Raw genomic sequence first — 24283 nt, 5'->3', positions numbered from 1 at the left:
GATGGACATCTGGGTTGTTTCCAGGTTCCGGCTATTACGACTAAAGCTGCTACAAACATGTTTGAGCAAATGTCCTTGTTGTGTACTTGAGCATATTTTGGATATATGCCTAGGAGTGGTATAGCTGGATCTTGAGGAAGCACTATTCATAATTGTCTGAGAAAGTGCCAGATTGATTTCCAAAGTGGCTGCACAAGTTTACATTCCCACCAGCAATGGAGGAGGGTTCTTTTCTCCACAACCTCTCCAGCATGTGTTGTCACTTGAGTTTTTTATCTTAGCCATTCTGATGGGTGTAAGGTGAAATCTCAGGGTCATTTTGATTTGCATCTTCCTGATGGCTAAGGACACTGAGCATCTCTTTAAGTGTTTCTCTGCCATTCTATATTCTTCTACAGAGAATTCTCTGTTTAGCTCCATATTCCATTTTTTAATTGGATTGCTTGATTTATTGCCCTTTAACTTCTTTAGTTGTTTATATATTCTGGATATCAGCCCTCTATCAGATATAGGGTTGGTGAAGATCCTTTCCCAGTCTGTAGGCGGTCATTTTATTCTGATAAGCTAGGGTCAGATGGAAGTAGAGGAGGACCTCCCCTATCACTGGACTTGGAAACAGGCAGGGAGGAGATGTGAGAGGGAGGGTAGGATTAGGAGGGAGGAAGGGAAGGACAGAGGGAGGGGGTATGGCTGGGATACAAAGTAAATAACCTGTGATCAATTTATCTTGAAGTTGTATATAGAATATGAGTACTATATGAGGTGTTTACCAATTACTAGCAAAAGACACAGAAGAACAATTTATATATTAAAAAAATGAAACCACCTTTTGTCCTAAAATAGTTTTTCTGCTATTTATGGAAGACTCATTCTGAAAAGAAAACAATCCCTTATAATGCATCTTGTAACACTCTAAGTTCAATTCAAACAAACAAACAAAAAACCAAAAACACAAACCATCAAAATACTTACCTTGAAGTTTTCTAGTAAGTTCAAGCTTTTCCTGTTCCAGCCGCTTAATTCTTCTTTCATAAGCTTCAGTTGCTAAGTTATTATCTAGAGTCCTCTGGACATTTACATCAAGATCCAGTGAGGTGGGACCGGCTGTGACTCTTAAACAGCTCCGATCAGAAAGAACACTGAATGAAAAAGATATGTAGGTTCATATTGCAATAAAGTTTGAAGAAAAAAAGAATTTTAAACTTCTTCACATAAGACACAGATTTGAATATCAATAATAAAACATCTAGAATCCCACAAAATGACTATAATTTTTTTTCTGAAAAATTACCATAACCTATTTGTAGAAGTATTTTTAAATGAAAACTTATATCACCAAATTATCTTTAAACTTAAAACTCCATAAATTATAAAGTGAAGTTTACTGAAGGGCTATTAGTTTAAAACAATCTGACAAGTGAAGTTAAAGCCACCAGCATATATTCATTAATAGAAACTGAAATTCAAGACTTTAAAATGAGGTGCTTTTCTGACTGCACAATAAGGGTAGTTGAGATGACTGACATCCATCAGTGAATCACCCCTAGATAAAGAACCACAGCAACTAATGAGAACTGAGAGAGGAAGGATCAGTCTTTCTGAGAGATGAAATGCCTAAATGTTAATCTTGTTCTAAACAGCCCCGAAATCATATGCACACACGTAACACTGAATGGACTCAAAGAAGTATTTATGTATTTATAGGTGTGTGTGTGTGTGCGCGCGCGCATGAATGGGAATGGGAAGGAGGCCACGAGAGGAGTTGGTTGAGTGGGCATGGGAGTAACCGGAAGAAGGAAAGAACAGGGCATAATGCTGTATTGTATTTTAATTAAAAAAATTAAACAGACAAAGTTTCCTGCCAATATTTTATATTCTACCAACAGGGACAGAGTACATAAAATACTCAGTACATTAGAAAGCATTAACTTCTAAAGAGAAAATATGAAGCAGGAAAGACGTGCTGAGAGGGAGAAGATAGAACTTGAGGTGGAGTAACAGAAAGCGGTGTTTATGTCGGTAACTAAGGAAAGCCAAGGCGGTGTTAGAATGAAGACCATTCCAAGAACAGAAGCCTGGGCATCCAGACACCAGGGCCGTCGGGGAGGCTCACGCAAGAGCAACACGGACAACTGGAAGAGCAGTAGGAACAGAAAGATGACTGAGTCAGTTGTACAGGGTTAGAAGAACCTTGGTTTGTAGCTAACTCAGAAAGAAATGGGAATTAGCGAGTAGAGAGACCTGGCCATGAACAAGGAACACAGGTTAGCTTATCTTCCCACAGGGCAATTCTGATAGATGTAGAAAACAAAAGTTATAAAAATATTCCACAGGAAGCAAAGACAGATCTCAAATAGAAGACAAGGGGTCCTCCACAAGAGACACACTTTCATGTCACTAGGAAACAAAGTTCCATGGCTGAGCCCCACACTCTAATATTCAGAAATCAGGAAGAGGAGGCCTCAGGGTTACAGACTGAGAAACGGACACAAAGATAAATGCTTTGGGTGTGGAGCAGCCAAGGTGAGAAAAGACAACTAAGACTAGAACTAAGAAATAGTCCCTCCACTTAGTAACACAGGAGCCACCGGTGATGTTGCTAAAGCAGTCTGCATGAGGTGCCGAGGCACAAACCTGAAATGAGTGGATTCAAGGAAGAACAGTATTTAAATGATGGGCAGTGAAGAGAAGTAATTTGGCTGTGCAGCAAAGAAATAATTGGTATGAGGTACAAGATCTAGAAGGTTATGTATTCTAAAATGGAAGAAATAATTATGTGTCTGGTAAGATGGTTGGGCAAGGTGTAAAGAAGTGGATGGCACATAAATGAGAAAAGCTGTGACATAAAAGTGAACAGCATATTAGGGCAAGCAGAAGGGGATGGAAGGAGCATCCAGGCATCACCCTTGAAAAGAAGAGCCTGTGTGAATCTGAGGAACACAGAAAATGGTAGCAGGAACTTGCAGCTGGTATCTGCAGCTGATGTCAGTCTTCAGGGAGGCAGAAGCAAGATCATCAGCTGAGGATGAGGGTCACCATAGATTGCAAGGGCAAGAATGAGGTGTGAAATGGTGCATACAGAGCAGAACAAACCAGGGTGACTCCATACGTGTATCACACTGCATACGGTACTAGGAACTGCTGAACCTCAGTTTAAAGCTAGTCTGATTGCTAAGAAACATCTGTTTGCTCCAGCACTTTGAACTGCTTAGGTTAAAAAACAAAATGAACATTCACTCACAAAGTCCAGCAGCTGAGAGACAGCCCAAGGGACTGACATGGCCCACAGGAGCTGACTGCAGTGATTCCTCTGGGACTAAGAGAGGGGGACCAGAGGACAGAAACAGTGGAGAGTAGAGAGTGCTGTGGACACTGGGTTGGAAATGTTGGTGCTTGACATATGCAGAATATTCATTAAGTGCCTTGGTGCTGTTTCCTGCCCTGTTTCCATCAGGTTCAACTTTCACATCACTTGTCCTCATCTCCCTCCAAACAGTTGGTTCTTGAGTAGGCTTACCATTTATTTTTTATACATTTAAATCCAGCTCTATGCCATAACTACAACCATACATTTCATTTTCAAGCTTCAACTTACTTACATAATTACCCAAATTATGTTGACTTTTGAAACTTACCAGCTACTAGTATATGTAAAACCAACAAATGGTAGATGATGGCCAGAAAATGCAGTATGTGTTGGTGGGGGCATTGTTTCCTAAGAGAAAATAAAAAGAATACCAATCTGGTAAGAAATCTATAGTTATGACCCATAGATTAGACTACAAATTTTAACTGTCAATGGGCATATGCAACCACTCAATTTAGAGACAGTGACAAGTTTGATAGAGATGGTGATACAAAAGGCAGACTCTGAGCACTGCTACTACAAAACTCTAATAAACAAGCATAAAGGTTAAAAGCCTAATTAAGAATGAAATTATGGGGCTAGAGAGATGGGTCAGTGGTTAAGAGCACTGTCTGCTCTTCCAAAGGACCTGAGTTCAATTTGCATCACCAACATGGCAGCTCACAACTATCTTCAATTCCGTGGATTCTGACACCTTCTTACAAATGCACAAATAATAAAATTAAATAAACTTAAAAGAATTAAATTATAGGGCCAGGAGTGGTGGCACACTTCTCTAATCCCAGCACTTGGGAGGCAGAGGCAAACAGGTCTATCACACCAGCCAAGGACAGCCCAGAGGTCTGTTATACAGAGAAACTGTCTCAAAAAAACCAAAGGGGAAAAAAGTGAAATTATAGTCATTTTTTACATATTTTGTATCTGAAAATTTGTCTAGCTTTTTTTTAATAGAGAAAAGGCTTAACTATGTAGCCCAGACTGGCCTCAAACTTATGATCTTCTTATGTCTGCCTCAAAGTGCTGAAATTATAGGCATGTTTTATCACAGTTTACAAGCTAAACTTATTTGCAAGTGGAAAACAGGTACCATCAGTGCTTATGAGGCCCTTGAAGAAGTGTGTAGAGCATAGGGGATGAGTGCTGTCCTTTGCTCCTCATGCTGAGACTAGACATGAACGCTCTTTTCTCACAGTGGAAGCAGATGTCCCTGGCTCATTCTAAACATCTGTGCCTTTTATGATAGTATTTATGTATAAAGAACTGCTGTCTGATAACTGCTTTCTTTCTTTCTTTTTTTTACTTTCAAGACGGTCCTGCTATCTAACCCAAGCTAGCCATGAACTCAAGATCCTTTCCCATCATTCTTCCAAGTGATAGTTATAGGTGTATGATTCCACGCCTGGCCTGCATATGATGTTGCAAAGTAAAATGGTAATCATGTGCCTTTACACAGCAAACAAGTGTCAGATAAACTGTTTAGGGAGTTAACTGCTGACAGTCATGAGCTCAGTACATATGATTATGCACAGTATCTTTAAATAGAAGTACATATAAACATTGTTGAATAAAAGTACATTCAACATTGTTGAAAATTTAAATAGAAGTACATTCAACATTGCTAAAAATGTGACTGGAGGCAGACCACACCCTTGTTTCTTTAAGATTATACTGACATTTCTCCTTTTCTTCATCCTTCCAACCCCAACCATATGCCCCTCCTCACTCTTTAAGGGGCCTACACAGCAATGGTCAATGTCACCTAACTTGGTGTTCACCATAACTTTGTAAAATATAACTACTGTGAATAATGAAAATCAACTGAATGTTTACTTAACTTAGAATGACTCAGAATTTCTGTCAACAATGAATACAATTTTAAAAACTGGTAAGGAAAATCTAAAATCCTAACTCCTTCTTGTGATGTTTAAATAGTTTAACAGCTCATATTTATCTTGAACATAGTACTTAATGGTAAAAGGTGATATAAAGTTAATATAAAATTAAATTCAGCATTGAACTAAAACCAAAGATATAAAATTACTGAATAAATTAACAGTTTAAAAACTAATGTATAACTGGTAAGAGAAAAACAGTACTGGCACCAAACTAATGAATAAAAAAATATTACTTTATAACCATACTTAAAAGAACCAGGAGGAGCCAAGTGCGGTGGTGCACACCTGTGATCCCAGCACTTGGGAGGCAGAGGCAGGCGGATCTCTGTGAGTTTGAGGCCAGCCTGGTCTACAAAGCAAGACCAGGACAGCCAAGGCTACACAGAAACCCTGTCTCGGAAAACAAACAAACAAACAAAACAAACAAACAAGCAAACCAAACAAAAACAAGAAAGGAACAGAAGGACAGGACACCTTCATGTCATACTCACAGAATTCTTTAAGCAGTCATCATCCACATCAAAGTTTGACGTGTCTGTCGGGCTACTAACTTCCGGGATGTACGGCGCCTCACAGTCTCGGATATTACCCCAATCAATCCCACTAAAGAATGGGTGTTTCTTAAAGTCTTCGATTCCATTTTGGCCAAGTCGATGTTCTCTGCTACAAATGAGTCTTCGGATAAGATCCTTAGCATTTTCAGACACATCAGTCACCTGGGGTGGAAACTGAAACCTCTCCTACAGAAAATAACATTTGTACAATGCAAGTCAGCAATTATCTTACAAAATGGTGGCAAATTTATTTAAATGCATTTTCCTTTGAAAAAAATCTAGTATTTGAAGTCACAGAGCACTATACAGGGATAATGAGAAACAAATTCTTTTCCTAAAAGGGTTTTTAAATCTCTAAGTTACTTCATGACAGATGAACTACAAAAAGATGCTATAGAGCTTTGAGTCATGACCCCTCTAGAGGTCGCATATCAGATATCCTGAATATCAGATATTTACATTATGATTCATAACAGTAGGAAAATTAGTTATGAAGTAGCAACAAAATGAATTTATGGTTGGAGGTTAATACAACATGAGGAACTGTATTAAAGCGTCACAGAATTAGGAAGGCTGAGAACCACTGCTACAGAATATTAAGCTGCTGCTAAAATGAGGTGGATCTGATTAAAAGTAGCAGAATATAACTCAGTATTTCAAAATAATGTAGACTATTGATAATGTTCATGTCCAATATAAAATATCATTAAACATTTAATGCTAATCATTAAACATTTGAATATTTAACATGTATCTAGCACAATTCAAAGTGATTTACTTATTTAACCCATTTAATCCTCATAATAATCCTTTGGTAGGAAGTGATATTATGATAGTTTAGTAGAAGAGGAAACTGAGGTAATAGGCATTTTCTCAATGCTATACAACTAACAATTGACAGGAAGGGTCTTGACCTGAACACTCTCTCCAGACCTGTGCAGCATGCTACTCTCTCTCCAGCAGCATGCTACACTGAAGTGACTCCCTTCTGAATGGCATACATGCTACAAATGCTACTACATACAGCCTCAACTTCTCCCTTCCCTTCAGCTCTTTATAACTACTTACTGTGCTGTTGTTGCTGCTCAGTAGAAGACACAGTCTATAAAATTGATTTATATGTGTAAAACAACTAATTACATTTACATCAGAATCAACTAAAAGGTAGAGATTATCCTATTCTTCTGGCATATTCAGATTCATATTGCAGACTTTCGCAACTGTTCACAATCTTTTGAAACTAGAAAGTTACTCTTCTTTTGTACTGTTTATTCTGTTTAACTTAGTGCTGTATGATGACAGCTCTGTGATCTTGTTCCTGCTGTGTATCTAGATTTCAGCCAGTGTGCTGTGACCATTAACACTGGAACAGATATACTCTATACACACCTTTGTTCTAGCTATCTCCACCAGGCTGACTTCTAGACCTAACCTTGCTCCATCAAAAGCTCTAAAACCATAATTTTAAGGCTCAAGATGTACAACTGTTAACTTTGTGACAAAAATTTACAATTTGTAGCCCTGTCAATAAAATCTGAGGAATGCCCATTACCCTGCCTTTATTGGAGTACAGAATACAATGTTTCATTTTGTCTTTGCCAGTTTGACAGAAGAATTTCACTAAAAACAAAACAAAACTCTGACTGTTGTGTGTGTTCATGGTGGGGTCTGTGTGTGCGTTTCTGTGTGTGGTGTTTCTGTGTGCGTGAGTGCCCTGTGTGTGTGTGTCATGCTGCCCGTGTGAAGGTCAGAGGACAGCTTTTTGTGGAGTCAGTTCTCTCCTTCCATCTTTCAGTGTGTTTTAGGAATACCAGGCTGGCACAGCAAGAGCTTTAGCAGCAGAGTCATCTTGCTGCCCTCAAAGAATCTCATTTTTATCTTTATTCACACTCACACTTCATTTATTACTAATAATGCAGATAATTTTTATAAGCATGCTTGTCATGACTGTACATACTATATAGTAAAAACTGATTAAAGAACTACTTTTGAACTCTGTTATTCAACTATATAGACCAATATTCTACATAGGAGCACTTCTAAACAAAATAAAGGAAAAAGTTAAAACTAATTATTCCATCGATTACGATTATGAATGACTGTCCCCTAAGGCAAAAAATATGTTTTATTGTTTTGTAAAAAGTACTTTCTCAGATGCACATGGTATCTACTCACTCATATAGACATATAATATAGGGTAAACCTACTAAAAATCTGTACACCTAAAGAAACTAATCAAGAGGGAGGACTCTTGCTAAAATGCTCAGTTCCTATCCAGAAAGGCAAAGAGGATGGACATCAGAAGGAGGAGAAAAGAGAGAACAAATCAGGAGCCTGACACAGAAGACCTCTGAAAGGCTCTGCCCTGCAGACTAGCAATGCAGATGCTGAGACTTATGGGCAAACTTTGGGCAGAGTGCAGGGAATCTTATGAAAGAAGTGGGAAATAAGATCTGGAGAGGACAGGAGCTCCACAAGGAGAGCAACAGAACCAAAAATTCTGATCACAGGGGTCTTTCCTGAGACTGATACTCCAACCAAGGACTATGCATGGAGATAACCTAAGACCCCTGCACAGATGTAGCCCATGGCAGTTCAGTATCCAAGTGGGTTCCACTGTAATAGGAACAGAGACTGTCTCTGACATGAACTAATTGGCTTGTTCTTTGATCACCTCCCCATGAGGGGGAAGCAGCATTACCAGGCCACAGAAGATGACAATGCAGCCATTCCTGATGTGATCCGATAGACTAAGATCAGAAGGAAGGAGAGGAGGACCTCCCGTATTAGTGGGCTTGGGGAGGGGCATGAGTGAAGAAGGGGGAGGGAGGGTGGAACCGGGAGGGGAGGAGAGAGGGGATTATGGGGAGATACAAAGTGAATAAAGTGTAATTAATGGAATAAATTTTAAAAAAGTACTTTCTCTTTACTATCACATTACTTTACTATGATTTACTGTAAAAATTTGTAAAAAAAAAAAAAGTAAAATATACTAACTTTGTGATTCATGATTTTCCCATATGTCTCTACCAAAGATTCAGCATAGAATGGTGTTTCTCCATAAAGCATTTCATACATGCAGACTCCTAAGGACCACCAGTCACACTCAGGTCCGTATCTGCCTTTTCCATCTTCCATTGCTTGAAGGATTTCAGGAGAAATATAATCTGGAGTTCCAACTGCCACTGAAGACTGGACCTAAAGAAGTTCATATTTTTATTAACATACCATATTAAAAAATAACTAAATTAAAAATAGCTACTTGAGATATACAGTAGATAAAATTATAACAAGACATATTTGCCACCTGAATTTAGTCTCCTGGTTTACAGAATGATTTTATATGGCCTTTATGTTATTAGTTTTCATAATCTTACAGAGCCTTTACTCTAGCTATGCGTACAGGGAACAATACTTTCTGAGTCATTAATATTAAAATGAATATTTCACTTACAGCATTATTATTGTTTAATTTTGGTTTGGTTGTCAGAAACAAGGTCTTGCTATATATCTAAGGCTAGTCTCCAACTTGCAATCCTCCTGCCTCAGCTTCCCAAGTGCTAGATTATAGCACTTTTATATCAATTTTCTTATTGTTTTTAAAAAAAACATTTATCTGTGCAATCAAGCTATCATACATATGTATATACATATATATGAACTGAAAATTTACAATCAGATATGAAAAGAAACAATTCATTCAGATTAACACTGATAATAATTTTAAATTCCTAAATAGAAACCTAAGAACACTGAAGACTGAAGTTTGATTATATACATCAAATTCTTAGTTGTACTGGGCATGATGGTACACACCTTAAATACCACCCCTAGATGGATCTCTATACATTTATGGCCAGCCTGGTCTATAAAGCAAGTTCCAGGCCAGCCAAGGATATTATCTAATGAGACCTTGTCTCAAAAACAAAAACAAACAAACAAATAACCCACCTTATTGAAAAAAGTATAGACTTTAAAGCCAGGCATGGTGGCACACACCTTTAATCCCAGCACTCAGGAAGGCAGTCCAGGATAGCCAAGGCTACATAGAGAAACCTTGTCTCTCGGAAGGACAGGGGGAGTATAGACTTTAAAACTAAAATTCTTAATTTTAAAAAGTTGTAACTATAATTACAACAAGTCAGACAAATGAAAACTATGAATTAATAAAGGATCACCTTATTTTAAGTACCTGGAAGAACTCTACACTCTCACTAACAATGACCGGGGCTCTTAAATCATCCACAAATAACATTTACTGCTCTGACTGGCAGCAGCTGTCCTTCTGGGAAGGAGATGCCATTATGATGGGGTCTCGGGGTTTTTGATTTGCACTTCTGTAATGATAGGTCTTATTGAGCACCTTTCATGTACATATTCCCTTTGTAAATCTTTGAAAAATTCCTCTTCTTCTTCACTGGGGCTGTTTTTTCTGTTGTTGAGCTTGTAAGCAAAGCTCCTGGAAAGAACTATATGTTTCCCTGAGCCTTCCACACTGACTGGACGGGCCAGAGCCCAATTACAATCTATAGCTGCTCACAGACTCTTATCATGTGATTGGAAAAGTGACTGGCAGATACTGGTCCAGCTCCGTCTGCCATCTGTTCACTCTGTCCACTGTGTCATCGGATGCACACAAGCTTTTGAGGAGGATATAATCTAACGTTGTGGAATAGGAGAGCTGTGATTCTGTGTTATTCTCAAGAAATCTGCCAAATCCTATCATAAATATTGTTACTTACGTTTTCTAAGAGATTTTTAGTTTTGGTTTTTACAGCTCTTTGACTTATTTTAAATTAATTTCTGTATGTGGTACAAAATAAAATAAGCTGATTATTTTGACTGGGAATGTAGTGGGAAAGTGATTATCTCTACATTAAGTAAACTATCAATATTTTTTTCTAAAAAACTAAAGAGAGGCATTAAAATATTTAAAATGTTATCTTCCAAGGATAAAGAGAGTAAATAAGCTAAAATTGAGCTGCACAGAAGGTGACAGGAAAGAAAAACAAAAAGAGAGAAACAAAAGCACTGTGCAAATAACAAGCCAAACCTACAGTAATAATAGCACAAGGTATGGCCTAAGTCACAAGATGCAAGAGTAGAAAAATCACCTGCTAAAGGACAAAGATTTAACACTGGGAAAACAAATAAAACCAAGTGAATAAATGAGAAACCAGTTAAAATAATTTATTTAAGCAAGATAGACAGAAATGGAAGCACACAGGTTCAAAGTGGTACGTGGCCAGACCCGAGAAGTACAGTGCTTGCCTCCTTACGTCAGAGGCTCGATTCCAAGATCAAACCCCATTACTCTGGCCTCCCTGCCACAAGGTATTAACTCAACAAAACACAGGGAAAACATAACACCAAACAGACTTGCAAGCATTAAAAAACGTGAATGAAAATTAATCAACATAAAACTACCTGTAAAATCAAACAGAAGAAAGCAAGTTCTAAACTGCATAAGAGACAGGGAATGCCTTTCCTATGCAATTGTAAAGGCGGGGCATGGATAGGCTGTTCCCTATGTAAGGCCAGATCATTCATTAGGCAGGATCACTTTCAAACTCTGGTTTGTTTTACCCAACTTAGCTTTGGACTGTTGGAAACACCAGAGCAGATACTAACTGTTACAAAGTGAATGGCCAAAACCTCACGGTTCTGTTTGCCTCCAGCCCTGCTCCATGATGACCCTCGGGCCTTTTCTTCTGTGTTCCCGTGGGCACCGCTCATCTATGATCTACAGGGCAATGTGCAGATGGCCCAGTTTTTGTGGTTAGTTTGGGGGACATTTGGCCCACCTTTGCACAGGGCCAGTACCGAGCCTCGCAGATCCCAGCAGCTAAAGCTACCTCGTATGCCGTGCCTTCTCCCACATGCTGAGCAACTGTTATTCTGTGTTCTAACTCTGGCCATGTCACCAGTCAGGAATGGTCCCAAGTCTGGGCAATTGGGAGTCTGGTATACCTTTGAGTTGGTACATGCCTCCACGGCCACTGCCTAAAAAAAAACTTGTTTTAAACAACATGCTTAGCTTTATAGTCATCTACAGTAGGAAGGATAATTCAGTACCAATTATTTTTTTCAATATGGCCACTATATTGCATTTTCAAAAATCACCTAAGAATAAATTTTCAGAGTCAAATACTAGTCAAGAATAATGTGATACATTCTTAGCTTTGGAACTTATTAATGTTGTTAAGCAGTATGTATGGGGAGAAAGTTCAGCGGGTAAAGCACTTGCCATGCAGGTGTGAGGACCGAGTTTGAATCCTCAGAACCCAAGTATAGACAGGCGTGGTACAGAAGGCCTATAATACAGTTTCCTACTGTAACAGGGGAAGCAAAGATGGGGGATTCCCAGAAGCTATGTACACAGTGGTGAATAAGAGACTCTGTCTTACGTAAGGTAGAAAGCAAGGACCCAGTTGTCCTCTGACCTCAACATGCACCCATATCCACATACCCAAATGCAAGCACATACACATACACACCATAGATACATAAATAAAAAGCAGTGAATTTTGAAAACATACTTTAATGGAACAAGAACTTAAAAGATTTAATCATCAAAAGTCAAGCAAATGGGAACACAAAACTAATGCTACCCAGAGTCTTCTTGAAAAAAGAAGCATTTGTTGAATATTGTCCCTCAGAAGAACTACATATTCAGAAAAAAGTATGAACGAGGACAAAGTTGGGTTTTCTTTTTCTATATGAAGCTTACATTCTTTATCACTCTAAAAACTTAGAAACATTTCAAAAAAAGTAATGTATCTGCTAAAAAGGAAGACAAAAAAGCTTTCAAAAGTGCCATTCTCAAGCGAGTAGATGAACTGATTTGTGTGAGCAAGCCTCATGAGCAGGTATGCCCAGTGCTTTGTAGAATGTGGTAATGCGCAGACAAAATGGATGGCTGGATAGACAGACAGTGTAAGCGGAGGGTATCTGGAGCATAGAAGACATGCGAGGGAAATGTTTGAGAGTAGAATAATTCATAATGCATGTTTATTTACCGTTCCATCTTCCATCAGCTTCAGGCAAGAACCAAAATCTGCTAAACGAATATGTCCATTCATATCCATCAATATATTGTCAGGTTTGATGTCTCTGAAAAAAAGAATTAAGTTTTAGTTGGAAAATAATCAGATACCTTTTACATGAAAAACTTCAATTGCTTTAAAATAATACTCTAAAAGAGGCAATCAGATCTTTGAGTTTGAGGCCAGCCTGGTTTACAAAGCAAGTTCCAGAATGGCCAGGAATACACACAGAAACCCTGTCTTAAACTAAAGAACCTTAAAACTTGTTTAGAATTTTACACGCTAAGAGCACCTAAGTGCTTGATATCCAGCCAGAGATGCCCAGTGTGTGGCCCTTTACCTGTCTACAGACAAGGAAGCTAAGCCACTTGGAACTTACTCAAGGCTCCTGCAGGGTTTACAGCCAGGCACTCTGCCTCCAGATTCCACATTCTACACACACGGGAATAAATAACAGAAAGACAAAGCTTTAAAGAGACTGGATATGGCTGCTGCTACACAGCAAGCTAAAGAGAGAGAAGCTACTTTTCAATATAATTATTTTATTCATACAGTATTTATATACATTTATGAAGTATGGTGTGATGTTTTCATTCCTACATAGATCACCTTCAGAGCTGCACACAGCCTCTTCCTAACCCCTCATCCCTTTCCCATAACAGCCCTGAATAACTAACTGACAACAGTTCTGAATAACTGATATGGAAAGACAAGTCAAACAAACCCTCCTGAACTGCAGGTAGGGTTTTATTTATTATTTTTTTTATTTTTTTGGTTTCTCAAGACAGAGTTTCTCTGTGTAGCCTTGGCTGTCCTGGACTCGCATTGTAGACTTAGTTCAAGGTTGGCCTTGAACTCACAGAGATCCACCTGTCTCTGCCTCCCTGATTGTTGGGATTACAAGTGTGCACCACCATGTCCCGCTAAAAAAAAAAAAAAAAAAATTTTTTTTTTCAAAGAATTCAAGTGCAATGACAGGTAGCCAGAACATGATTATACAAATATTATCATGGTAATCATGAAATGTGAATTTAATGGTATTAGTTTAACCTACAAAATGGTATTTTTTTTTTTTAACTCTGGCTAACCATCAAAGTAACTAGAGACATCGTGAGTCAGAATGCTGTGCAGGCACTGGCACTGAGGGCTAAGTTAAGATCTGTATTTTTCTTTCCCATGGCATCATGCCAATCTCTCCTACATTTGGATTGTGCATATAGTTTGGAAGAACACTTTTCCAAAGGGATATACGTATTTTTATTTTTGATCACACTATAATTCTCCTTCACATACTATATGTTTTTAAAACCATATTGTATTATAATACAACTGGGCTGAATATTAAAATCATCTATTATTTTGCCAAAACTATTACTGTATCCACAGTAGAGGGAAAAAAATCCACACTGATAAAATTATGTCTCCTTCAGCTTCAGGCTGTAAAGTATTTCAAGAATATATAATGGCAAGAATTTTTTCATGTATCAAGTGGATTAACTGGCCAACTATCTCCAAAGACCCACACTAAAGGACATAGTACCAGCCCAAAACCTAGAAAAGGCTTGGCACACACTTATTCTTCACGAAATTCTAAGGGACAAAGGATGAAAACCTCTCTGTAATTTACTATAAGGTATTTCTCCCAACAAACCCTATCAAAACAGAATTCCTCCATTTCTTGTGATTTATAGATGTGCTTTACTCTAAATTAACTACATTATCTAACATATTATTAAAATCAAGGAGAAAAGACTAATAAAAATTGCAAATTGTGAGTCTTGAATATGGAACAAATTATACAAGGGAAAAATGGGAATATGCAAAAATCCACAAATAAGTTAACTGGTTTTTGGTTTAGTTATTAGGAGCGCGTTTTAAAAACTACATTATACTCTAAGAATTTATACGAGCTGTTATCTAAAAACTGTAATAGCAGTCAGTAGTAGTAGACAGGAACACGAAACCAGTAAATTTCCTCAAGCCTGTTCAATTCACCTTCAGAAACAGATTTTGTTGACAGATAGTACGTTGAAGCCCTACAGAACTTAGCCTGCTCTAAAACTTGTGTTTTTTCGCATGAAAAAAAATTATACAAGGAAAAAATAAAAAAGAAAAGAGATATATGGAATCACGCAAGCTGAATTGGAAGTTTTTTTCCCTGTGAAATTTGCTTTAAAATTTATTTATTATTGCTGTTGGGACAGTACATGCATTCCATAGAGTCCATGTGGAGGTCAGAGGACAGCTTCTTGATTCATTCTCTCCACTCAGGGCAGTGACAAGCACTTTTACCCACTGAGCCATTCAACTAGTCTCCCTTTACTTCTAAACAATTTTTTTTTCTACAAGTCTTTATTTTAGCTATGTGTGTGCACATGTGCCTTGTAGGGGGAGGTGCACTAGAGTGTAGGTGACTGTGGAGGCCAGAAGAGGAGTTGGATTCCCCTGGGGCCGGCGTTATAGGTGGACAGCACGCACCTAATGTGGGTGTGAGGACGCGCACTACAGTCCTCTGCAAGAGTAAACATGCTTAACCAGAGCCCTGTTTCCAGCCCCTCAAATATAATTTCTTAATCACTGCGATCTCTGTTCCTCTTCACATCTTAGTATCAATTTATCTTATGCATTCTTACTTTAAATTACCTAAACCCATTATAGAAAATTAAACAGGAAAAGACAAGGAGAGGGGAAGAAGGAGACAGCATGAACAAAAGAAAGGAAAAGGGGATCAGATTAATTATCTGATAATAATAATTATTAATTATTATCGGTAAATATAATCTGATGAGTATTCAAAGCTATAATGACTGATATAACCCTTTGTGATGTTTATACATTTGTCTTGGCCTAAATAATAAAAGTCACATTAAGTATTCCTAAATAGGATTTGTCAAAAGGAATGTCATGTTGCAGTAACCTCTGAATCCATACCCAGCAAAAAGTCCCTTGAAAACTCAAAACTCAGTCAAAAAGAAGTCATCCTCAGAGATGCACATTAAGCAGTATCCACTAGGCACAAAGGAGGAAAAACTCAGTCTATGCCTTTACCAGCTACCAACTGATTAAGCATTACAGAGTTCACACTGACATGCCTCGCTCACCTGTGCCTCCCCAGGGATTTTGTGTGCAAAGAAGTGGGTCTATTCTATCACAGGATGAACATTTAGCATTCCCTTTAAATACGGAATTTCACATTCCTCAACTGTAAAAGACTTATTATTCACTTGGTCTTGTCTTACCCTACAATCCATGACCCTGCCAACACGTCTAGCAGCCCAGGTATTTGGGGATTTTACGTCTTTCCTGGGATATTCCCTCAACTCTGTTTTCTAACAGTACTGATAACTTTTCTTTAAATACATTATCATAATTTTCATGTGGAAAGTTTTATTGTGTGAAGAATCCTTTTCTACAACACAATGTGTTTCATACGAGCAACACATCTGCCATCTCTTGGATGATAGTTATTCATGTTTACTGGGGAGAATGACATATTTTTTTATAATTGATTTTTTATTTTATGTGCATTGGTGTGAGGATTTCAAATCCCTTAGATTTGGAGTTACAAACAGTTGTGAGCTGCCATGTGGCTGCTAGGAATTGAACCCTGGTCCTTTGGAAGAGCAGACAGTGCTCTTAACCCCTGAGCCATCTCTCCAGCCCTTTAGTTGTCTTTTCCCTCAAGTGTCTTCTCTTCCATTTATTTATTTTGGTGTAAAATTACCCTCTTAGGTCTTTCAATTTACAAGCTACATCCACAGCCACATCCCTTAGATTTTTAACCTTCTCTTTTCTTGAAGTTTTTTTTTTAACCTTTAAATGTATTGCCATTTGTTCACTGTAAAAAAAAAAACATGGGGTTCATTGTGACATTTCTGCGCATGTGTTTTATGTCCTTGGATCATCTTACTACTCCCTTCACAGTCCCAAATGGACCGTTTCTTTCTTTCTTTTATTTTTTTAATAAATTACAGTTTATTCACTTTGTAACCCAGTTGTAGCCCCCTCCCTCATTCCCTCTGAATCCCACCATCCCTCCCTCATCTCCTCCCATGCCCCTCCCCAAGTCCACTTATAAGGAAGGTCCTCCTCCCCTTCTCTCTGACCCTAGTCTATCTATCAGGTCTCATCAGTAATGGCTGCATTGTCTTCTTCTGTGGCCTGGTAAGGCTGCTCCCCCTTCAGGGGGAGGTGATCAAAGAGCCAGCCACTGAGTTTAATGGATTTCACTTTGTAATTCTTGAACCAGGAAACACTTTATTCCCTACAAGAGAATGGATGTTAAAAAAAAAAAAGAAAAGAAAAAGAAAAGAAAAGAAAAAAGAGGCTGAGTAAAACAAGATGATATTTTATGAAAAGAGAAGAAGTTTAAGAAGAAAAGTAAACAAAGAACTCTGGAAACTGGGAAGTCCACAATCAGGGTGTCACCTATTTTCTAGCTTAATTCTGAAATAGGAGAAAACAAAAAGTGCTTGTGACTAAGCCTCACAGGTTCTCTACAGAAGCCTGAGATCCACGGCTACTCACTCACACTTAAGAAGAGGGGAATGGGGCTGGTGAGATGGCTCAGCGGTTAAGAGCACTGTCTGTTCTTCCAAAGGTCCTGAGTTCAATTCCCAGAACCTACATGGTGGTAACCATCTACAATGAGATCTAGTGCCCTCTTCTGGTGTGTATGCGCATATGCAGGCAGAGTATATAAATAATAAATTAAGAAGAAGAAAGAAGAAAGAAAAAGAAGAGGAGGAGAATGCGGTACTGGAAAGCCAGGCACACTGGCGTACACCTGGACACCTGGAATACAAAGCAAGTCCAGAACAGCCAAGGTTACACAGAGAAACCCTGTCTCCAAAACAAACAGAAAACAAAGCAAGCAAACAACAACAACAAAAGCAGGGTCCCAGGACTCTGGGATGCTTTCTATGGCTGACTCACCAGGCCTACCTGCTTCCTTGGGAGATTATACCAACTTCACTGTTACTTTCCATTTAGAATTCTACAGAAAAGTATCTTGCAATCAAAAGCCTGACTTTGGAGCCAAATAGAAGAAGGAAAGAGGTAGCTGACATTCCCCCTGCACCACCAATCCCCACATTTGGTACTCTTTCCAATTTGGCTCCTGAATCCTTCTGACATGACCCTAAAAGTCTAGAAACCTTTATTTTTCTATTTGTTCTGACAGGATCACTCTTCCCATTTCCCGTAGCAAGACAGAGAGAAATAAAGGGAAAATGGGAAGGGGGGGGGGTGGAGATCCTCATCATAGAGTCCAGATTTCCTTTCTTTCTAGTAAAAAAAAAAAAAAAATGGATGAAGCCCACCAATGGAGCACAAAATGCCTACAGAGTGTGCTTTTCTAAAACATCTCAAAGATACTAAAAACAACAAATGAACTGTGCTTACTTTGTGGCAACTGTTGCAAGCTAGAGAGTTTTAATACTAGCTCTCTTGACCCTAAATCTAAACAGTATAACTTAAGCTAACATCAAAATTTTATTTATAAAAAAAAATCCTGTAGGATAAGAAAAATACATAGAGTAGCTCATGCACTTTTTAAAAACTTGGTATGTGTTTGCATGTGTATACATATGTACACACATGCAGGTGCCCACATGTGGGTACCCACAGAGGCCAGAAAAAGGTGTCACATCCCACGGAACTGGAATGATCTTCTTACCCTGGGTCCTCTTCTTTGTTTAACTTCTTTAGGTGTATAGATTTTAGTATGTTTATGCTATCTTATCTTATAGGTCTAGTATCCACTTATAAGTGAGTATATACCATGTGTTTCTTTCTGCTTTGGGGATACCTCACTCAGGATGATCTTTTCTAAGTCCTACCATTTGCCTGCAAATTTCATGATTTCCTTGTTTTTAATTTCTGAGTAGTATTCCACTGTGTAAATGTACACAATTTCTGTATCCATTCCTCTGTTGAGGGACATCTGGGTTGTTTCCAGGTTCTCGCTGTTACGAATAAAGCTGCTACAAACATGGTTGAGCAAATGTTCTTATTGTGTACTTGAGCCTCTTTTGGATATATGCCTAGGAGTGGTATAGCTGGATCTTGAGGAAGCACTATTCCTAATTGTCTGAGATAGCGCCAGATTGATTTCCAGAGTGGTTGTACAAGTTTACATTCCCACCAGCAATGGAGGAGGGTTCTTTTCTCCACAACCTCTCCAGCACGTGATGTTACTTGAGTTTTTTATCTTAATCATTCTGATGGGTGTAAGGTGAAATCTCAGGGTCGTTTTGATTTGCATCTCCCTGATGGCAAAGAACAATGAGCATCACTTTAAGTGTTTTTCTGCCATTCTACAATCCTCCACAGAGAGTTCTCTGTTTAGCTCCATAGCCCATTTTTTAATTGGATTACTTGATTTGTGCTTTTTAACTCCTTGAGTTCTTTATATATTCTGGATATTAGCCTCTGTCAGATAGAGGGTTGGTCAGTTACCTTTTTATGTATTATTTCACATCACAGATACCACAGGCTCAAAAATGACAAGTGTACTCTCACTGTTTCAATTACTGAAAACCATTTGAAAAAGATTAATATAAATTCTCCCAACCAGGACAACTTTCCTTTTGACTTTGTTTTTCTATTTCAATGGAGAGTAACTAAAAAGCACCACCAGTGCTTATTCTGATTGATTTTCAAGTAAACCAAAATGAAGATGTGATTGGAATAACATCCCCTAAATTCTCTAATATTTCTGCATGCCCTATTTATACCTGCAAGTCTGTCTTGTTCACATTTTTGGATATCATAAATATTTAATTCATTTTGGTTACAAAGCTTTGTCATAGCAAAATTTAATAATAAACTTGCTTTTTTATTTTTCTTTCCCATATAAACCACTTGTTCTCCCACTCCTCGGTTTTCCTTTGATTTATAGGTCAGTAATTATGCTGGAGTTTATAGTTCACACTGTCCATTATGTTTCAATTGCTTTATAGGATATATATTCATCCCTTGAGTACCTATGCTAACTTTTGCTTTAAATGAGCACATGTGTTCAGGAATATAATAGAGAAAACAGTGTTTACAGACTAACAATCTTATTATTTACTGTTCTCTCTTTTACTCCCTGAAAAGCCAGATTTTCTTCTGTTATCATTTCCCAAAATTCTAAAAACTTGTTGAAGATTTCTTGCTAAGAAGAATAAGGAAAATGAATTCTTTGGAGGATTCTACATATTAAAATATATTTTTCTACAGTTAAAGAAAGAAATTGCCACTGAGCTGGGTGTGGTGGCGTACAACTGTAATCCCAGCACTCGGGAGGCAGAGGCAGGAGGATCTCTGTGAGTTTGAGACCAGCCCGGTCTGTAAAACGAGTACAGGACAGCCAAGGCTACACAGAGAAACCCTGTCTTTAAAAAAAATGTAATAATGATAATAGAAAAGAAATTGCCACTGCATATGAACTACTTACAGATATCTTTCTTGTTTTCAGCCATCTGAGAATATTTCACCATCATTAGCCTCTGTGGTTTGAAAAGGCACCTAAACCATTCATTTGTCTTCTCCAAATATTAAACCATCTCTGAAGACCCCTTTATCTTTGTACTCCACAGTTTGATTATGATGCACTAGTTTGGTTTTCTAGGACTGAAACTGTTTGCTCCAATTGTAATTTTATAAATTTGCCTTATTGTCCCAACATGAAAACTTTGGGTCGTTTGTTTTTGTTGTTGTTGGCTCTTTTTCCTGCATGAAGGTAATTTCCTTAACTTACAATCAAATTCCCACTCCTGAAGCTCTTTAGTAGATTTTCTTTAAAATGCTGTACTTTTGTCTCTCAACAATTCCAAGGAAGATGGTGGCAGGATGAAAAGATGACTCAGAGATTAAGAGTACTTGCTGCTCTTGCAGTGGGCCTGGATTCAGCTACCAGAATTCACATGGCAGCTCACAACCATCCTTAACTCCAGTTCCAGGGAATCTAATGCCCTCTCTGGTCTCTGGTCTCTGGAATGCCCATGGCACACATACATACATGCAAACACTCATACAAAGGAAACAAAAATAAATCTTTTTAAAAAGCATTCCCATTTGTGTTGGGTTTGGGTTTATTTTTGTTTGTTTATTTGGTTTTTGTTTGTTTTCTATAATTTCCCTTTCACTGAGGAGATATCTATCATTTCATTCATTTCAAATATATTTTCTTTACTTTATGAATCCCATCTAAAAATAAGTGCTTTGTTAAGTCTTTATCCAATTTATTCTTATACCTGGTCATCCTAGGATTTACATCAGTACTTTATTGTTATTGTTGCTGCTGCTACTGTTATTATTATTGTTTTTCTCCAGGAAAGCATAGTCAAATATAGTCTACAATATTAATGAACTTTATAAACATTATGCTAAGCAAAAGAGAGCAGTCATAAAAGACTACATGTTATAGGCTCTGATTTATATGAGATGCCCAAAATTAGTATATTTATGAGGCAGAGTGTAATTAATGTTTTCTTAGGGCTGGGGAGTGTTAGAGGTAAGGCGATGAGGTTTCTTTCTGAAGTAATAAAAATGTTCTAAAATGGTCCATGATAAGGGCACATGTGTTTGTGAACACGCTACCACCACTATAAACTTTAAATAAATGAAAACTGCGGCATATAAATTATATATCAAGCCAGTTTAGAATATTTTACAATTAATCTCACAATTTTAAATAAACATTCATTGAATACCTAATGCTGGGTCATAAAAAAAGATAAGGTAAGGAAAATTTGAAAACACAAGTCTTATGAACTAAAAACATAAGAGTGATTATTACCATGGGGCTACAACAAGAATGTAAGATGAATTTTAACATTTTTAAATTGAAAAACGTGATTATTATCAAGAACAATAACTAATGCTATTGAATAAAATTAATAATGAGAAATTTATAACTTTAGACTTTTAAAAACTACCTTTGGAAGATTTAAAATGAAGTGACTCCTCATTTTTAATAATTATTAATCTACTATTATTTGTCCATATGGGCAAATATTTTAGTTGAAAACGTTTTTAAAAAATAAAACTTGAAAATATTTTTATTAATTCTTTGCAAATTTCTTATAATATATTTTGATCATATTTCCTGTACATCTTCCAGACCCACATTTATCCCATCTCAAACTAAATTCGTGGAAACAATTATTTTAAAAGATTTACAGAAGTGAAATTAGTGTCTCTGAAATGTTCATGTCATGTACTTTACCCTAATTCACAATTTTGAAGCATTACCTGTTTTCTAGTATTATCTATCTGTGTGAATCTGCTGCTGGGTGCTGTATCTCAATGGTGAAACCTTTATTTACTCAACATGCCCAAAGCCCTGGGTTTTATCCCCAGCAACAGGATTTAACAAAACAAAACAAACAAACAAAAACAAACAAACAAAATCTGCCAACAAGCTCAAAGTAGTTTCTAAGAAAGTTCTCGTATGAAGGTCAACTGTGCTCCTCTGTTGTCAAGGAGAGCCTAGGAAACAGCTCAAGAACAGAAGCCAGGGTAAAACCTTAGTCACTGACCTCCACACAGCGTAGCTATTAAAGTCCATGCTAGAGCCAACATTATGATTATCTACATAAAGGTTAGAAGATGTCACAAAAGTCCTGGTCTTTCCTTCTTGTCATCTAAAACTAGTACATATGGTAACCAAATACAGCATTCTATCCAGAGCAAGCTTGTTTTCTTTTGTCGTTCTGGACAGATTCTGTGTCTTTGATAAATGGCACTGTAGCTGACGATCTGAACTGCAAGTCCCTGCTGATTTTAGTTAACATATTTAGAAATACTTGTTTTTATCAACCTAAAATCAGCACGTACTTTACCATGACCCAACATTTAGCAGAAAGTTGTATCAACCCTGAAGCAGACCAAATGACACTCCTACGTTACTAGATGTCAACTAAACTCCCAAATTCTCTGCCTCAACAGAGATGACTGAAAGGAAAGGGTATAGCCTTAAAATGCATACTGAGTACTCAGGAAACCAAGAAAAGCTGGCACTCATGCTTCAAGCTCTGCACCACAGCACAGCCACAGCAAAGTCTAAACAGATTAGACTTTGACAGATTAATGAAAAGAAAATATTTGATGATTCCCAAAAAGTATTTTAATAAATACAAGAAGAAATCAGTATGCTACAAGCACAGAAAATGATGGATATATTTCCTATGTGTTCAAGGGCTGACTTTAACACTCAAATCATAAAAGAGAGCCAGGGAGATGACTCAGCAGGTAAAGGCTCCTGCCACCAAGCTCAACCCTAAGTTCAAATCTCAGGACCCACATGGCAGGAGGAGAGAAGCAGCTCCCACAAAACAGTGTAAAGCAGGCCAAAGGAGATGGCTCAGTCTACAAAGCCCTCGCTTACTAAACCAAGAAGAGAGAGAGACTGCTAAACAAAGGTGTGATGAACGGCACCCAAGGCAGTCCTCAGACACCCATACTGTTATAAGCGACATATATGTGCGTCCTCCCCGTAAACATCCCTCCAAATTCAACAAGAAAATACAATGGCAAACCTTCATGCTCTTTCCCTGAATATAACTTACTTGCTTTGGCTCTTCTTCCTTAGCTAAAGTATTTCAATCTTTTTTTTCCCAGCTTCTTCCAACAGGTCTTTCTGAGTCATTTGTTTATCTCCATAATGCTTAGGAACACATTTTACACAAATGTTTTTTAACTCTCCTTTTACTCTCACTCAATTCAATTCTATCATTAGTTCTAGCTTCAAGAAGCTCCTTAAAAAGAGAGAGTATTTCCTTCACTTCCACCATGTGTCTGATCCAAGGGAGTAGCTAGAATACCTTGGAAAAATATAAACTTGATAAGCCTCCAACATGAGTGAATGTATAAGATTAAGAAGGACACTTAAAATGAGAGGAAACATATGTTCAACTTGAAGATACCCCAAAAATGGTGATGAACAGCAGTTTACTAGATGCCAAGGTATACCATAAAGTCTGTAGCATGATACTTAGTAATCTGTGATAAAGACCATGCTTTGGTAGCACATGCCTAGCATGCCAGGAATTATGATACAGAAGGACTGGATTGCAGGCCAGTCTTAATTACATATACATAGTGAGATTCTGCCTCAAAATGAATAAGTGAATAAGTGAATGAATGAATGAAGCCCAACTTCCAAAATTGTGATGGTTTCTTTCTAATATGGCAGTAACCCTTTACCTACTACTCTTAGCATCTTCCTCTTACTCATTCTTTGCACTGTCCAGTAAAGTCTCATTCCCTGGTACCTTGATGAGATCCATCCTTTCTTTTTTTTTCTTTCTTCTCTCTCTCTAATTTAGAGTTTTTTATTACTTGGAAATTTCACATAATGCACCTCAATCCCATTCACTTCCTACTTCCTAGACTCACCCTTATAACTGTCCTCAAAACAAAAAGAGAGAGGGA

General features: G+C 37.7%; 1 protein-coding gene across 19 annotated transcripts in view; it reads right to left on the bottom strand.

The window, feature by feature from the left end:
* Cdc42bpa (CDC42 binding protein kinase alpha) overlaps positions 1 to 24283 on the bottom strand; it is a 205887-nt gene that overhangs the window by 88123 nt on the left and 93481 nt on the right. For all 19 annotated transcript variants that reach the window (XM_060364788.1, XM_060364787.1, XM_060364796.1 and 16 more), the window contains 5 exons: positions 12836 to 12929; positions 8814 to 9014; positions 5754 to 6002; positions 3636 to 3715; positions 973 to 1139 (listed from right to left, as the gene is read on the bottom strand). In XM_060364788.1, the coding sequence (XP_060220771.1) occupies positions 973 to 1139; positions 3636 to 3715; positions 5754 to 6002; positions 8814 to 9014; positions 12836 to 12929 (791 nt within the window). The remainder of the gene's footprint in view (positions 1 to 972; positions 1140 to 3635; positions 3716 to 5753; positions 6003 to 8813; positions 9015 to 12835; positions 12930 to 24283) is intronic.

This window comes from Meriones unguiculatus, chromosome 11 (genome assembly GCF_030254825.1).
Source record: "Meriones unguiculatus strain TT.TT164.6M chromosome 11, Bangor_MerUng_6.1, whole genome shotgun sequence".
Classification (NCBI taxonomy): Eukaryota; Metazoa; Chordata; class Mammalia; order Rodentia; family Muridae; genus Meriones; species Meriones unguiculatus.
This window is presented reverse-complemented; position numbering and strand designations above follow the sequence as displayed.